The sequence below is a fragment of the Rhipicephalus sanguineus genome, chromosome 5 (genome assembly GCF_013339695.2).
Source record: "Rhipicephalus sanguineus isolate Rsan-2018 chromosome 5, BIME_Rsan_1.4, whole genome shotgun sequence".
Classification (NCBI taxonomy): domain Eukaryota; kingdom Metazoa; phylum Arthropoda; class Arachnida; order Ixodida; family Ixodidae; genus Rhipicephalus; species Rhipicephalus sanguineus.
Window position 1 is genome coordinate 137985583 of NC_051180.1, and position 18421 is coordinate 138004003.

General features: G+C 46.4%; 1 protein-coding gene across 1 annotated transcript in view; it reads left to right on the forward strand.

Annotated features, from left to right (window-relative positions):
• Positions 1-15162, forward strand: part of LOC125758636 (roundabout homolog 2-like) — a 47587-nt gene extending 32425 nt beyond the window's left edge. Inside the window, exon 3 of the mRNA XM_049416048.1 lies at positions 14981-15162. Within this exon, the coding sequence (XP_049272005.1) occupies positions 14981-15162 (182 nt within the window). The remainder of the gene's footprint in view (positions 1-14980) is intronic.
• The last annotated feature ends 3259 nt before the right edge of the window (positions 15163-18421 follow it).

Consider the following 18421-nt stretch of genomic DNA (forward strand, 5'->3'; position numbering starts at 1 on the left):
GTATTACGAACATAAATGAGAGGTATTAACATGCGAATCATGTTATGCATGTCATGTACGGTATGATTTACATGCCACTGTCATGGTGTGCTTCCGGCCGTTTTGTTAACTGGATATATACCAAAATTGGTGTGGCACGACACGAGTGCGTGATTAACATAAGCGACAGGTCATGCATTGTGTATACCACAATATGCGTTTTAATGCGGTTCATCATGGTGTACAGTAGATTGTGCATGCATGCGTGCATGGCAGACATGCGATATATGGTGGACTAGATGCCATGGCATGAATGATTTCATTTGGCTCAAAGACAAACAAGGCGCTGTATGCAGCTCTTTGCTGGCTGCTTCGCATTACATCGATTCCCACAGTGCGTGGGATCTGCCAAATTTTTTTGAACCATCTACGCGAACCAGTACCTTGTCCCAAAAGCCGAGTAGAATAAAAAAAAATCAAACATCCGCTTATGCAATGGTGTGGCATCGCTTTTCGTTTCGCCCGTTTCTTTGTCGTTATTTGTCATCCCTTGGAAATCTTCAAGTATCGATCTTCTCAAGGTGTCTCCCGACTGGCTTCATCGCTTCGACCTTTGCACTCCATCTGGTTTCCGACTCTGACATGACAGCAACAGGCACCGCATCTTTTAGATTCTCATAACGGTGCGTTGAGCGAGAAAAAAAACACACAAAGTGCTTCGATGGCCCATGGTGTCTTCCTTTGCAGCATGTACTCCAACCAACTTGAGCAAGTGATTTTCGCAGTTTACGAATATTACCAGTTCGTTTCTTCCCGCTATTCTTTGACTGACACCACTTTTTTGCCCAGCCATCACGGCAGCGTTGCCGTAGCACTGTGACCGACAGTCCTGCATAGGTCCATTTTGTCCTCTTCTAGCTTGCTTAGGATCACCTCCACGATTTCTTATCGAAGTCACCTTCCCCGTATCGCACAACCTGTGACATTTGCTCACGGTGTGCTTGGTCGGAAGTCGTGTCGAACATAATGCCATAACAAATGGCTTCACTAATTCTTTATGGATTCTTGGCTTTATACGTTACATGTGCCAGGGAACGTGTTTGTGTCGTGGGGCACATGTTGGGCGGACTCAGCTCGGCGCCCCCTTCCAAGTGGCGCCCGGGGCACTTGTACTCCCTTGCCCCACCCTAGTTACGCCACTGGTAAGACGGCACTGGCAGACGACCCCGAACCGCCGCCATCACCGGACGCCAGCATTGTTATCGGAGAAATGCTGCACGCCTGCCTAGGTTGGTCGTGGGAACGTGCCGACGATGCAGTTCCCAGCTGACGAGGCAACACTCGAACGGCTGCCACTCTCAGCGGCAACCGGCGATGGTCAAAAGCACAGAAATATTCACGTTTTCGGCACTGCGCATGGTGAAGAAAACGGAACCACGCAACTACGAGCAGACGAGCTGTCGGTGAGACCGGAAGTGCTATGATTAATGTTTGTTCGGTGTTTTTAACGTGATAACAGAATATAAACATACATATTATCTACTTATAGAACTCAAAATTAACAACGAAAGTAATAATGAGGGTGTTATCGTGATTATAACATCAGCCAATGGTGGAACTGCCGACAATCGCGTCATATTTTGCGGACTAGTACATCATTTGTCGAGAGAAGCGGGAGCGATTTTCAGCTGACTTTGAGAATTTATTGTAAATTCCAGGCCGTGCGCATCGCTATAATATTTGGCTCGCGTGTTCTCGGGAGCCTCGACTACCGATCGGCAGCGCTTTTTGAGCATGCTGAAAAAGTGTTGCAGGGCCCCTTTAAGCTTGTTATCTTGTGAGGTCTTCAACCTTTGCCTTTCTGTCTAGTCGCGTATACTTAACACGAACCTTTTCTTTCCAATAACCGATGGCTTGCAGTTCACCGCGGCAACCGTACGGCTGTAATTGATTAGGCGTGGAACACGTGGACTCACTGGCTGGGCCGGTGCCCGTAAACATCCTGCACGCACGCACGCACGCAAGCACACACACACACACACACACTCTTTCTCTCTCTCGCATGCATCCACACACACAAGCCTCACGCACACAAAAGAAACAAGCTGTGAAAAATATACATATACTGCAGGAGACTGCTGGTGCTCTCAGAGCCCACGAACCTGCACATGTCGTATTTTTCGAATCTTTAAAGCGACAGGTGTCGAGTAAAGAATATACGGGCCGATGATTTGCGGTGAATGTCCACCCCCCCCTGCCTGCTCCACGCCTGTCAGCGTCTACTATCGCGACTCTGCAGAGCTTTCTCGGAGAGTGTGTGATTGGTGCACCTTATAACTTAGGCGGAATGTCATGACCTTACCACCGTCTTATCGTTCGAAACCACTCTATTGTATACTGCTGAGCCGCGGCTGGCAGCGGCAGCGCATCGGAGGGCTTTCCATCGGAGTTCAACCGACCAGTGTGTACTGAGAGTATCCATGAAGTGTTCCGCGAAATGATCCAGGATGGAATGGATGCATTGACCCGAAGACCAGTCGGGCCTAAAAAAATTAAAATAAAGTGTCTTCCGTAAGCTTGCCCGAGCAACTCCATCGGTGTCTACACTTCGCCGCTGGAAGCGCAATTCGACGGAACAGGCTAAACAGGAATGCTAGCAATTTTGGCCCTAGAACTTTAGTAATTCGTGTATTTTACTTTAGTTTTTACGTTGTAATGAGCCATATCTGCAAACCTCATATACAGGGAATAATTATTGTGTTCATAAATAAGAACAGTTCTGCACAGTCATTCAGGCTCTGTATTAAACTAAGTTAAAACTTTAAGGTTGTGGTAACTATCCTATAACTTGTAGATTAATGTCATGTTTTTTAAATTGAGATGGAGGGATCCAGAGATACAGTATGTAGACCAAATGCTTCTCGCTAATCTAGACAAATGATAACCACCATCTGGCTTTCCGTTGTTCTTCGTTTGATTTTTGTTGGGGAGGTATCTGAATAAAAGACTTTGAAATGATTTAACCCTGAAATTTAAGGGAGTTCGTTAATCACTTATAGTATATTCGATTTACGCAACTATATCCATACAGAGGATCCATTAAACAAAAGCTGCCGCTTCTTAACTTACACAAGCGTCGGAAATGTTCTGTCAATTGAAGTTAGTCTTAGAGTCTCTTCTAAGAAAAATATTTTATTGATTTTTCAGCAGCGAGCAATTTGCACGTACGTTACCTGCATCCAAACGTAACATCACAAATATAAAGAATAAAAAAAAGTATTACCAAGGAAATGAGTTCAACTGCTCTTTGGTAAGAAAACTTTGACTGTCTCCAGTTGCTCGAATGGGGAGCTTAGCTCATAAGCTGACTACTTTAGGAGACTAATGGCAAACACTCACGAATTCTTAGTGTTCCCGCCTTTGTGTTTTCCGTAGTGGCCACTGGCCTATTTGAGCGCGACTCCTTCCTTTTCGAAATTTTTAATCCGGAGCGAAGCAGCCTCGGAATTAGAATGAACTAGATGTAGTGAAACAGTAACAGACACCAAAAGATCACTAAAGCATTTATATGTACCTCGAAGATTATATAACTTGGTATAAAACACGCAGTGACTTCAAGCATCAGCAACACGCACGCAGGGCGTGAGTGTATTATTGATCCTTATGAACTTATGAATTATTGATTTCACCCTTCGCTTGCAACTAGGCTATCTCACGGAAGTTGGGGCTCGTCAGCGGCCTGTTATACGCTGAAATAGTTTTTGCGGAGCGTAAAATAAACTGGTGTAGTAAATTGAAGAGTAAACGAAGAAAGGGCTTATACGAAGGTAAAAATACGCATCACTTGTTAACGGCAGATTCAGTTTGCCGGCTGTTCTGATCAATGTTCATGCAAAATGTGTTTGCCGCTCAATACTTGTAGTAATTGTTAATAATTATTGATTATTTATATTCAGTCGAGTGTCGACGCTAAATGTCGTTTTTCGTGTTTAAGAGCGGACACGTCATGCTGGTCGAGCAACTTTCTTATGTTTATTATGTTTAATTTTCCGCATTTCAAAAATTTTAGAAGTGAGTCTAGTGTGAATGCGTTAAGAGGGCAAGAAAAATTGAAGGATTCAAAAGGAGAGGTGAATTTGAAGCTATAAAATTATGAAGGGGAAAGGATGACATGAAGAAGCATGCGATTACTTTTTTTTTGCAAATGTTGAAACTGAGTCGAAGTTAACTGAGCTCTAGTAAACCGAGAAAACCATGAGCAACGTTTGCCACAGTTTGAAGTCATTCGATTTCTCTAACGATGAACGAAAGCTGCTCGGAAGAAATACGCATACTAGTGCAAGAATCGAGAATTCGGCGGTTAATGTATGTTTCTGAGGAGCACACACGCAGGGCAAGAAGGCGAGAAAGAAAAAATTCGGCAGATCCCACGTACCGTGGGAGTCGATGTTATGCGAAGCATGCGGCGGGTAGGTGACTGTGGCGTAACTTTTTTTACTGAGCGACACATTACAAAATGACGCTAAAGATATGTTTAAATTCTATACGCATACATATCTATGTTGAAGAGCCGCATATGTGTCCCGAGAACGCACGCACGTTTCACGAACTCGCGTGCATGTGAGGAAGAAGTTCTTGACAGTTCTTGAACAAGGGCATCATCACCGTGATCAGTGAGCACCAGCAGCTGGTCATGACTTGTTATAGGATCCGGACGTGATCGTGGTGACGAGAGGTCCATGTGTAGTGAAGTATGTGGTATAGTAGAGCTGTTGGAATTCTATGCCTCGGTTCCTACACCTACACCCGTTCATTACGTCACATTTTAGCATAAAAAAGCGACACACGGCTCTTGCCTGCTTAGTGTGAACGAGGAACACGTATGGGTCCCGAAACCTCTCTGTGTTTTTCACCTTGACTTGGTCAGTGACCGCATCTACATCCTCATGCTCGGTCATTTCGTCGACAAATCGGCTGTCGACAGAGCCGGCGACAAGTAGGAACCTGAAGCCACCCTTCGCGTTGGTGAGGTATAGGCCGTCGAGGCTGGTAGGCCTGGATAGTGCTACGCGGACCAACATCAGTGGATGGTATTTGCCGTATTCGTAGACTACCTGGGCGTATGTGGCCTACGTAGCCTAGTCTACAAAGCGGCTGTCACTCAATCTGGCATCATCATCGGTCAGCATGAGGCCATCGCCCAGGCTCGTAAGAAATGAAGTGGACACTGCGTTGTTCTTGCGGACTAAGTGCAATTTACGGTGCGCTGATGTGGATATTATATGTAACTTTCGTTAATGTATTCCTCCGGGATCGAGCAGTGCTTCAATATAGCTTGCTGAATCATATGAATACAGACGTAATGTTTGTTAGACTGCTATAAAAGCGGAGCCAACACTGGAACTACAGACGTTAATCTGATATGATGCATGTGTCGTAGGAGTACACATCGTAGGAGTATCATGTAGTGTTTATTGCTTTCTTGTAAAATTAGATAGCAAGCACCACAACCACAATTGACCTTGCACCGATATTACGCCTGCGTAGGCTGTTTTTCCAAACCAGTTTATAGACCTGGCATGGCTCAGTGGTAGAATACCTGATTCCTACGCAGAATGCTTGGGTTCGATTCCTGCAGGGATCCTAATTTTCATTCATTCCATTCGTTGAGTCAGCGCTGCCATTGTTGGTTTTCCTTAACGCTCTAGCATTTAAGTTACCAATGTCCGTTCTCGCCGTTCCTGGGTAGATATAAACTGTCAATCACCTGTGGCGCATACCCGTACGCTGTGGCCCGTGGTAAACGGGTATGTGCCACACGTGTCTAGTGGAAAGGGTTTGACGACGTACGCGACAGGATTTTAAAGTTATTCATGTCATGACCCGGCAATCATATTCGTCAAATCCTCTTACCCTCCCATGCAAATTTTGGTCTTCACCAAGTTAAGGAGGCGATCATGAGAGCACCCAGACGTAGGCGGCTAGATAGATAGATAGATAGATAGATAGATACGTAGATAGAAACGCTCAAAGTGCCAGAGGTTCGCTAAGAAATGCTTCGCATTTAAAAAGCATCTGGGGTCGGCCAAAAGCAAAGGAACTAAATCCACTCTCGGGCATCATTAGACATTCTAAGGAGTACCACTGGCTCGCCTGCCAGGTTGTGCGCCACGTCCCGAGAAAATAGGATTGGAGCGGGAGGGCGAAAACAGAATCACTGACGCTCATTGAAATAACCAAGCAGTACGTAAAAATAGAGAAAAAAAATCGGACTCCTGCTCACCGACCCCAAGATGCCTTTAGGAGCATTCCACTACCATATGGTCGCCAAATATGTTTTTGCTGCTTCGTAATATACTTTGATCGCCGGAAAAAGACCAGCAGAGGAGAATATGTACCACCTCTCAAAAAAGGTTGTTCATGTGATCGACTGCTCGTTTTCCTTCTTGGCTCGTTTTGCATCTGCTGAAAGAAACATCAAGAGAACGTGGCAGTGTACGAAAGGCGGGGGGCGGGGGGGAAGCGTTGAACGATGTTGGGCGAGCAGGGTCCCGACTTCTTTCGTTCTCTGGAGCGGACTCAAGCCCCGGATAGGCTGATGACAGCATTGGCGGGAAGCTTCGAACGATAGAAACAGTGCCCACCCTGCCCTCTTGGGAGAGAAAAGCTCTTGAAGAGAAATTTGCTACAACTTTTTCATCTTCTTTATTTTTATCGACACATCAGACGATAAGAGAAACCGCAGCGCATGGTTGTTGTCCAGAATCTGCTGTTTTAGGCTACCGTGTGTGTCTTTAGAGCGAAAATAGAAAACAAGACGTAGAAAATGGAAGCAAAAACACTTGTGTGACCGACAGACATTCCCGGCGAACACCTCGCCCAACAGGGAAGTGGAAGGTCTCCTTTTGCGAGGATGTAGATGTTGCTTTCTACCCGATAAAGTTTAAAGGATACACGTGTAGGCCTATTAAGGGAGTGGCAGTGAGTGTTTTCTGGTGCAGTGTTGCAGCTTGTGACGGACACGACGTCGTGTGAGGTCGCAATCGCACCCAACCTATTTCATTGGAAAATATTTTAAAGTATCATCAAGTTACAGTATTCCGCCTAAAAAAAGCATTGATAAAACTAAAATATCCCAATACCTCGGCCTATAGTACCCTTTTTCATTACTCGAAGTCAGTGACAGAACCTGCTTGTAACTCAGCTGCTATATGCATCAAAATTATCTGTGTTACTGCAACAACAAACAAACACAAACAATCGCGGAATTTCAGGATGTCTTCGCTCTTTGTGAATGACTGTGAAAAGAGGAAAAGGAAGAAAATTGATAATTTGGAGCGTCTACACAAATATCTGTTCTTATGAATAAAGTATTATATAATACAACACCAGTCGAAATCGCTTGTTATCTTACGGTGCGTAAAAAAGTGGCCTACGCGGCGGCTTGGTCTTACACTGATATCTGTGAAGAGAAAAATAACTTCAAACTTCATTTCAGGTTTAATATGCAGACTCATGAAGTGCTAATGAGATGTTTCGCTAGTACAGAACAGTCCTTGTTCGCGGCTACAAAATGATACCTAAAAACAAAACCACAACAATAACAAAAAGATGACTAGGACGAAAATAGCAACTAGAACCTACACAACGGGTCCAACTGAAGTTTACTTTTTGTCAGATTAGAAGCTTGGTCCTGATGCCAATGAGCGCCACGCAGTCCGCCAATGCTCTTCGCCGCTTTCTGTAATGTGCCAGATTTGATTTTTATAGCGTTCTTTTCCGATAATATCAAAACAGAAGTGGCTAAAGACGAACATAACTCGTCCTCATTTCGGTGCTCGGACCCATTTTTAGATGCGAAGTATCTCTTGCTCGGGGGTATGTCACGCGGCGTGGTAATCCGCACGCGGCGTAGTAGTCCGCACTCACACTACGCATGCGCAACTCTCCTCCTTCTCTCTCTCCAACATCTGCGCGTTACTCTCTCCACTTCTCTACCAGCACCTGCTTGCGCTTCTCCTGCGTTCTCGCTTCTGCTCTCACGGCGCATACGCTACTATCTTCCTCTAGTCTCCCCTCCTTCAAGTGGCAGAGCGCTGCGCGCGTTCAGTGTCCCTTCATTCCCCAATCCCCCGTGAGTGTATTGGTTGAGGTGTCCTCACTTGAGAGACAGTTATCGTTCACTCCACACCCAATTTTCATTTTCATTTCCTTCTTCCTTCTAAGAATAACCCCCCCCCCCCCCCCAGTCTAGCGCTTGCCTCGGTTGGCTCCTCTGAAATGCGGGATCGGCATGCCGAAATTCTCTCCTGCGCAGCGCCGCGATGAGGGCCAGCGCATGCGCGTCCCCTCCCCTCTCTTTCCTCTCCTACGCTGCCTCTCTCTCGTGCGCCTGTCGACCGCGTTCCCCGCATGTTCTGTGAGAATTAACGGCCAGGCTAAAGGGAAGACACGACGCGCATAGCGTTCCTCTTTGCGTTCCACGATGCAAGGTCGGTAGCATGCCCAGCGAACGCCAACGGAACGCGATCGTGCAAGTGCTCCGGCTTCGCATCGCCTCATGGTCCCCTTTAGCGGGAGATGGTGTAATTTTTTTTAGGTGCGAAGCTCCTTATGCCGTGGGTCTGTCCATCCTCCGTTTGTTTGTTTGTAGTAGCCACCTCTAGTTCGTGAGAAGCGCGCGTTCTGGTATGCAGTAGCAGAAGAAGACGACGTTGACGAGTGAGACTCTCGTGCGTGCTCACCTGTGTGGCGTTCTTTCTTTTAAAGACCATAGTCTTTCTTGGGGAACTTAAACGCAGAAATTTTGGTCTGTCTGTCTTTCTGTTTGTCTTTCTGTTTGTCGGCACGTCCCTCGATTCAGCCACTCGGCCAAAGTTGAACCACTTGCCCAAGGGCCAGCCGTCTTGAACTGGTACGGCTGCTCATACTTGTGAACGTTGTCGATCAAAAAGTAAATATCATGCATATCTGAGGTGCAACATCACTAGGTAAGTATTAGGTGGCGTGTTCCTTTAATAGAAAATGCATACATACGTAATTTTAAGGACCCTAGTTTCTTAAGCTGCGCTGAAAATGCATAAGAATGGAAGCTTGAGCGAGTTGGTATGCGTTCATCTTTGTTGAAACAGCGCTCACTAGACGACGACGAAGTAAAAGAAGGCACAGGACAGGCAGCGCCTGTCCTGTGCCTTCTTTTACTTCGTCGTCGTCTAGTGAGCGCTGTTTCAACAAAGCTGAAAATGCGACTGCGCTGAAATTTGCCTTCCTCCGTGCCCTTCGCACGAGCTCATTGTTGTGTTTCGGTTTCGGTTCTGTTGCACTGTACGAATGCCATGGGTTGGTGTTGAAAAACTTTAGTTTTGAGAAGGCCAAGAAGGTGAAAAAAATATTTAAAAAATGAAAAAGCAGCGTTGTGGGCGGCCTTCAGGCTGCCGGTTGTGGGCGCCGCTCTGGCGTTCCTGTTTTACCCAGGCGACGTGTAAATAAAAGAGTGTGTGGAGAGTACTCGTTGAGTGCGGACGTTTCTCTGCTTCAGCGCTTGGCGCCAAACCACGTTTTCGGGCTGGCTGGCGTCCCCGCCGGTCGCGTTGGTCACCGCCGGTCTTCGCCTGCTGCTGCGCCGGGACTACCAGCACGCAACACAGCACTCATGTTTCCCGACGTATTGCCAGATGGCGTCTATATCTCACACAGCGCCTCTTCTATCGTCTTTACACGACATTTGCAGCGAAGCACGCAGATACGCGGCCAATTTTTTTACTACGTCTCGTGTTTTCAACGACGCCCGAAGACAACATTTCAGAAATAACGCGCCATGAGGCTCCCTCTTGGCGCGCTTTCTCTTTCTTTCGGAGTTGCCGGATGGAAGACAAGGCTGCGGAACGGAGGGCACGGAAGGCGGCGGCAGCGCGCGCTCGCAGACAGAATCTTGAGGTGAGATTCCGCGAGGCCGAAGCTGCACGTCGACGCCGCGCAGCACCAACTTGGGAGTGCAGGGTGGGATTTCATGGATAAAGTACTCAACCGAGATCTGGGCTACATGAAAGGGATACTCAACACGGTGCAGTACTGGCAAGAACGATGAAAGGAACTCTAGCAACCGGACTTATATGTGCAGAAAGTGTACAGAAAGTGTAAAGGATGGCGTCAAATCTTGGTCACCAAGCCTTTTTTTATACGCGTGAGAAAACTTGATTGGAGGCCAGTAATCGTGGATCAAGCGCAACGTTATCTGTTTGAAGGACTGTATTCACGTAACAGTGCGAGGTCGCAGTTTAACAGAACGCTTATGACTGGCGCAGTATGGTTCTAAACGGTCGCCTTGATCCGGTCCAACTTGAACGTTTCATTTACATTTGCGGAGTATGCAGTATCCGAAGCAGAATAATTTCCTATCCTTACTCTTTCAGTAATTCCCCACACCAGCACGACATATTCTCAGTAAGTATTTTCCGCCTAACTGGTAAACCCCATATATACGTGAGTCTTGGTTGGGCCGAGTGCCTCGGGGCAAAAGATCGCAAGGACATGAAAGCTTGACGTGTTTTCACAACATTGGGGGTTTTCCGTTGCCCTGATTGTGTGCACACACCGTGTAGGTGCGAGGTCTCTGTACCTGCAACTGGCGGTGGACATATATGATCACTTCTAGAGTCCACTCTCTATTGATGCTTTGCGGTAAACCGGAGCAATCTGATATGAATCAATGCCGGCTCCCGCTAAATAATTTCAGTGAAGTAAAAATCGTCATTATACAGTGGCTTCCACGGGACAGTATTTCTGGTCGCATACAGGCTGACACCGCCACCCACAGTGAGCTGCCACCCACTCTGGAAGCGCCTTCCCCAAGTGACCCCCGGGGTGATTTCCTCCACTGCAAGGATATTCTCCGCCGAACCCCGCGAGATTTAATTCCATCGTGTGGTTTAAACCTCCCAGGCGGCCTTACCCGCCAGGAGGAGGTGGTGTTGCGGGGACTACTTGTGGGGGCGGCACTTACTCCATCGGTCACATATGCCTGGTCATAACATCTTCATGGACCATTTGGGGATAGTTGCCCGTACTGCACAACTGAAGCGTCCGCGGCTACCATCAAGCACTTGTTATGGACATGCCCTGGCCTGAACCAGACACGGCGGCGCTACCTGAAAACAGAGGGCTTTCATCCAACGAGACCGCCGGAATGCGAATCGTGGCTTTATGGGCCCAACTATAGAGTAGCGTTGATGTATATTGGGGAAACCGACCTCTATTTATATGTTTAATGGTGTATGTCGTTGGGCAAACCTTCGAAAGAACAAAAAAGCCCTAGTGCGGTGATCAGTTCACAGCAGAAACAGGATTAGCATTTTGAAAAAGCTTTAGTGCTACACATTATGATTGTTCAGAGTGCGCGCACCGAGCGCGGCGCGACATGTGAAAACTTTTCAATCATGCCACGGAATCGCTCAAAAAGTATACGGCGAGCCTGAAGGTCGTTATTGACCTAGGTGAGCGCAAAAATCGTGCAGTTTTTATTTAACGTTGCTACTTCTTCACTAATTGTTAAATGTGGGAGCTCGGTACCTTAAAGGGTCGCTTATTTCGGAAGATATGCGGAAAACTCCACCGCGCATATCAGCTATTCCTGAACGCACGGTCACTAAGCAAAGTATTCTCGATTTCGCGGGCGCTCGTTTTCAACCAACGTTCGCGAGCCGTTTGTGACTGTAAACGATATGACGAAAAGACAGCGTGCTACGTCTTGGAATAACCGAAATTCCGGCCAACGAGAGGTCTAGTTTCGGGAGTGCTGCACTCTTTTCGAATAGTGGGGTATGCTATGTGCCCACGCTTTCTAACAACTTTCGTTGGTCGACCGGCACGCGTGGGGCCACGTTAACGCGCACAGCACGTGTGTGCTGGGCGCCTTCGCTGTGAGGCTGTGCCATAACACACGGCGCGCTGCCGCACCTCATGCTCGATGCCATCTTCATGCCCTCGTGCTACGGCGCCTGGCAGGAATAAATGGCCGCGGAGATGGACGACCTGTCGGACGCTGTTTACAAGGCCCTGAGTGATGCGCATTTTTCCCGCCTGCCGCCTGCTCTTCGACGTTTCGCAGCATTTGATGACATCCCTCTAGCTGATCGAGGATGTAGCAACCGCAATAATTCATAACTTTGCCTATGATGTTCAAGCATCGTCGAAAAATTTGCCGTCCTAAGATGGGAAGGATGAATGAAAGGCAAGAATGTTGAACAGGGCTAGGCTCGTTTGTCTACTGTACCATGTACCACGTTTGTCTACGCTACCATCTACTGGGAAAGGGTATAGTAATACTATGAGAGAAGAGAAATTCCGGTATTGATGCCGCCGATGTAGTAACAGTTATGAGCTCTTTGTTACAGATGGTCAATCAGTATGGTACGTAGCGTTTAGAAATAACAGCCGCGCTACTGTGGCCTTGTTTAAGTGCGCTGCGAGAGACCATGTGTCAAGATCTTGACCATTCTGAAAGCGTTTGCACTTGGCTGATCTAGCGCTGTGCGTTCATCAAGTCCTTCATTTTCGAAAAGGCTCAGTAGCGCAGGAGGTGTGTCATAACTTACTCGACACCGTAACTGCGTGTATTTGCAGCTGATCATACATACAGCTGATCGAATTTTCGCCAGTAGATTTAGACAATGCATGAAGCCGTACAGCAACACAATTGAAAGAAGGCGGTTTTTACGGCGCAGATATATGAGTGCGGCTAACACGCTTAGTGTCGGAAGCGTGCTGCCGAGAGCATCATTTAAATAGTTCTAGTTTAGTTGTATTCAAGGCTCTAATTTATGTATATAAACCGGTTTCATCATCGTAAACACAATACCGTGCTTGAGTTCGCAGAAGTACTGAGAGAGAGATAAAAGCGAAGGAAAGGCAGGGAGGTTAACCAGGTTGCACCCGGTTTGCTACCCTACACGGGGGGAGGGGGAAGGGGAGAAAAAAGAATAGAGAGAGCAAGGAGGAAAGAGAGAACAAGTAATACGCGCACACACATCAGTGTTCGCCACACACACAGAGACAGTCACAACAGAGAAATATGACATCGGTTCCTCTGCGGTTGCCTAAAAGTATACGCGTTAAAAAAGACTTGCGAGGACTGGCTCCAAGGAATCCAGAACTTGTAGAGCACATTGAGCTGATGGAGTGGTCAATCCGTTGAGGACTGAGATTTTAGGAAAACTGATTACGTGAATCAGAAGATAAAGAAAAGAGAGAAAAGCAATATGTTGTGATGAACAGGAATACAATGTCACTCTTGTACGTTATGCTGCGATGTTTATAAATTCGTCTTCGACGCGGACAATTATTTTACTAAGATGTTTTTACTTTCGTCGTTGTTGTTGTTTTCGCTATATTTAGGCGATACGCGATAATGGCCCGTCTGCTCTAAAAGGCTGTCCGACACAGTCGTTTCGCGTTGCACGCACGTTTATCAGTCGTTTGTGGTTACCATATTTGTTTAGCATAGCCATAGTTTATTTATATATATGTATTCCCATTCTAGCGTCACATGTATGGATATTAGCCGCGAGATCGGGCTATAGGTGGCAGCACCGTCGCCGCGTTTGTGTGGATAGGCGGTCGGCGGCGCGTATACAAGTGTACGCAGCGGCACTTCGCCGTCGGCGGTATGACTCGATTGCCGGCGAATAAAAGCGCGTCGACTGCAGCCTCTATACGCCCTCCATTACCACATGAATGTACGAAGCGGGTCTAACGTTCCTATTACGTGTGCGAGAAGCGCAATCTGCCAATCAAGTGGGTACTGGCCTTCGGCCACATTCGTCTTTCGCGCTGTGCTCGATGTATATTCTTGCTTTATTTGTACGTGTTTAAATTGTGTTTTGCCTATACCACAATAGTAATAGTGTTGCGCGACCAAGTCAATGAAGTATGTACTTCTTGCTCTAGCGGCTACAAAAGAAGAGAGTCTGTATTTTTGCGTAAGTAGATGAAGTAGAACTTTGTGCATACTGCTTTTCTGTTTGCATGAATACCTCTACCTGCTATAGAAATGTGTGGCTTCACGTCTTTTTTACCGATAACCGGCCTCTGCAGACGCTAGTTCATGCTTTTCGGTATCACAAGGATTTCCAAATCGCTAAAACTTCATGAGATGGTGTCGCTAAAATTCTGCATTCACATCACGACATACACCTCGACATTTAGTACTTTTATTCGTTTAGGACGACGCCAGGTGCACTATGTGATGTGCTTGAACGACAAAGTGGTGCCCACATTGAAGTGATTTTTGCGAACGGACGGTACGATGGTTAGACCTAGCGCCCTACCGACACGTGCATGCACTCACTTATTAGAGTGCATACAAGTCTTGTAAGGTGACATGCTTAATGTGTATCGTGTAGGCATACGTACAAGCACTTGATACTGTGCTAGCACAACGGAATAAGCTGTAATCTGAGGACGTGCATGACGTACGCACACATGCGAACACGATGTGGCTAGCAGACGGCGCATGGAGGTATCCACACCACGGAGTTTCGTCCGCTCGCCGCTAGGTGCCGACTCTCCTCGATCTCCATAGCTCCAGCGCCTCAGGACCCCATCGTTCGCGAGGGCCGTGAGACACCGGCCGACGCCATTCTCAGCACAGAAGGCTTCGAAAGCATTTTTGCTCCAGTGGTGGTGGTCTTCTCGTTTCGTTCTTCTTTTTCTTTTTTCGCGTTCCTCCCCGCGCCCTTTGTTTTTACAACACCTCTTTTCTAATATCTTTTATTGCCCTTGCCCCTTTTCGTCAGAACAGTGTGGCCAGCCGGGCTGAGAACTTGCTAACCTCCCTGTCTTTCCGTCTATTTCTTCCTTCTATCAGTCACTTATGGAGATTTTACAGAAACGTGTCCGAATGTACACTGCCGGTTGCACACGCGACAAAAAGCACGAACCTAGAATTACGTTCGAGTGTCTATATTATGTCCCTCATTCGCTTTGTTCTGTCTTACATGCGCAGTGCTTCGCAACGAGTTCCGCCAGCTTCCAAAGAGCATCCACGTTGCGGGTGGGGAGTCGGCGACGCTGGAGTGCGTTCCTCCCAGGGGCCACCCCGAGCCCACAGTCACCTGGTTCAAGGACGGCGTCCAGGTGCAGCCGGGCACGGGGCGCGCTCGCCTCCTGGCCAGGGCGCGCTCGTGATCGCCGACGTGCGCCCGTCCGACCAAGGACGCTACGTGTGCCAGGCGGCCAACATGCTCGGCACCAGGAACTCGCCGGCGGCACTGCTCTCTGTGCACAGTAAGCGATTTTATATTTCATGACAAGCTGTGCACGCGCATGATGAGCATCTTGGATGAGACGATCATGAGGCTTCTGTTGCGTTCCTGTGATTAACGATGCTTACAGCTAAGCAAGTGGCACAAGCACTAGCTCTGTCGTTATGCCATATATATATGGCATAATGACAGAGCCAGTGCCTGTGCCACTTCTTCACTGACTCGCTAACTTCCCACTCTACAATGTGGGAAGTTGGTGAGTCAGTTAACCGAGTTGGGCGAGTTGATTTAGCATGAAGATTATGGGAATACATTGAAAGGACGTGAACGATAGATGCGCTTTGTATGTCTTTCTTCACTTATCGTCCGCCTCTTTTAAGCGCACTCCCATCATCACCAAGACAACGAGTGTTAGTGTCTTACAGAGCCTTCTAACTCACAAACGCGAAAATTTTGGACATCACACAGCTCTAGAAGCAACCTGTTTGAGAGTCTTCTGCGTTCAGTATACAATGCAGTGTGTCACCGTTTGCACCATGACCTTTCCATCACAGCGAAGCCGTATTTCGTCCGAGTCCCGGAGGATGTCACGTCACTGCCGGAAGGGTCCGTCGAGTTCCAGTGTAAGGTTAACGGCGACCCCAAACCGACGGTCACGTGGAGGTGGCAGGATGGCAAGATGCCCGTTGGCAGTTAAGTTACGTGACCAGCAACACTGGAACAACGCGGGTTGGTTCACCTGCCTTACAACTTCATAGGATCACTTTCCGCGATGCAGTGATATGCTTCAGACTAGCGTCAGATATGTATTTGTGTTTTTGCACAGATAGAGTACTTGTAGGTGCTTATACGTTGTCCGCCAGGATTTCTGAGGCCCACAAAAACGCAAGTTGCAAAACGTAAACCCGTTGCCGTCTCGCGCAGAATGAGGCCGGATTTTCCGCACCAGTTTACGCATGAGGACGGCAAAAGCTAGATTACAAATGTGCTTTAAGAAATGGAAGGAAGAAAAGTGGAAACGCGAGTCATTCGGTTTATCTGGGGATATCGACGTAATTTCCTTAAAAGCTATAGCAGAATGTATTGGCGAAGTGGGCGTTGGCGTCCAATGTGAGCGCTTACGTGCTCAACAGCCGCCCTTTGAAATATCTGCGCTTGCTTCTCTGCAATAGAATCCTCGATGCGGAAAAGCCATCGCGCTGCTTGCGTAATACAAGATTGGATTGGGAAATAGTAAAATAAAGACGAACGGACACGACGAAATTGGCATTTGAATGTCACACATTCTCCATGAATGTTATACTTTTTCTTCGTGCTTTTTTAGACACCAGATATGCGGAAATATTCTTGTATTTCGTTTACTCAAAAAATTGTTGGCACAGTCTCTGCGTCGGCGACTTTAACAGTGTACTGTAAGTACTCATTCCTTTGCGTGAGCTCAGCAATATGCAATTATTTGCAATATGCTGCTCGGTATTTGAACATAGCTTTCTTTATTTTCTTTTTTGCATGTCATTTCATAAGGTTTTACGGCTTGTCCAGCTGATCAGATGCACAGCTTGTGGATTCCAATGACATTTTCTAAGATTATTTACTTCGTTCTCACTTTTGCACAAACTATCTTTACTGCTAAACTTTGTAACACAGACCACAGCTTAAGTTTCACTATGTTTCTGCACACATGAGTCTGCTGCGATAAATGCTCATAAATTCAATGTATGGTAGAGTCAAGTGAACTCACAGTATGTATACGCATTTGTACATTTTCGTAAGTTTACCATCATACATATATTACATTTGCATATACCATACAGTTTATAGTGTTGGGCAATTAACTAAGTATCCTCTACTTGAGGCTTGGTCAGACACTGTCCACTGAAGGTCACCACTAAAACAAATTCACAAGCAAAGAAACGTTATGCGCACACTATTTTCTCATGCAGTCTTCTCATATACATTCTTCTCAGACATGAATCACAAATCCACTCACGCTTGTACCATAGTAATTATGGCTTTTTTCCCTCTTCCAACCCAACCACAGGCTCCAAGAAACTGCTCATATCAGCACTGGCTTGGATGCTTTATCTCTGAACCTACCTCAAGTCAGCAGAGGATGTGCCATTACTGAGAGTAAACTCATCATCTAAAATCCTCACAAGGTATGGTTGTGGACACTTTATTTATTGAACCAATTTGTCTTTCATCATTTCTTTCTTGCTTTTTCTCATGACATTTTTTTTTTCTTCTCAGAAAACTGGACAAAAGAGAGATCAATGGTTTCCAAGCTACCCACACCAAGTTGTAAGAAGCTCAAGACTCGCCAAAGTGACAACCCTATACGCCACCGAAGTTTACTAGGCGGACAAATGCAAGCCTTATACTGAAAAGCAGTAATAGTGTACGGTATGTTGAAGCAGTACAAAATTGGGTGCACAAATTATCGTTTCTTGCTTCATGAATTACCCAGTTTAGAGGAAATGTGCTGGCTTCAAATTTCTTGGATAGTGCATGTGATGGGGTACACATACAGTATTTTAATCCATGTGTCAAACTTTGCATAGAGTATCACATATAACTTGGTAGTAAATGGGTTAGTAGTAGTGCATATTTAGGAGCACTTCATTTTCACAATGAGTATAGATTGTTGTAATTCTGAAGACTTGCAGGGCAATGGCAGGGAAAGCTACGGTTGTGCTGAAACAAAAATATATGTGTACCGCTTGCTTGTAGGGGTGACATCGTGAAGGTTCTAAAATAGGAAACTGTGTGCAAACATTCGTGCCTTCGTTAAACAACACATTTTGTGTAGTGGTCACCTCGAGAATAGTTTCCGGGTCACTACTCTGGAATAAATAACGTTTGATGATGGGAGTAGGAAAATGAAAGCATGTGCATAAGGACATTTTGAGCAGTGTTCTACGAAACAGGCTGTTGAACTTGTAAAGCATTTGAAAAATTAGTTTTTAGCTTTATTCAATGAACTTTGCCAATGATGTAAACAGACACATCCAGAAAAGAGGGTACAGCACCGTTGCATTTGTGCAAGCAATTTGTTTTGCATGCGAAGTTGAACCACAGAAAAGTAGCAAATAATATTTGTTCTAGATAACAGACCTCACACATGACGCGGAGTTTTTTAAAAGTATGTTTATTTTTAATAGAACAATAAATGTGTGCACTCA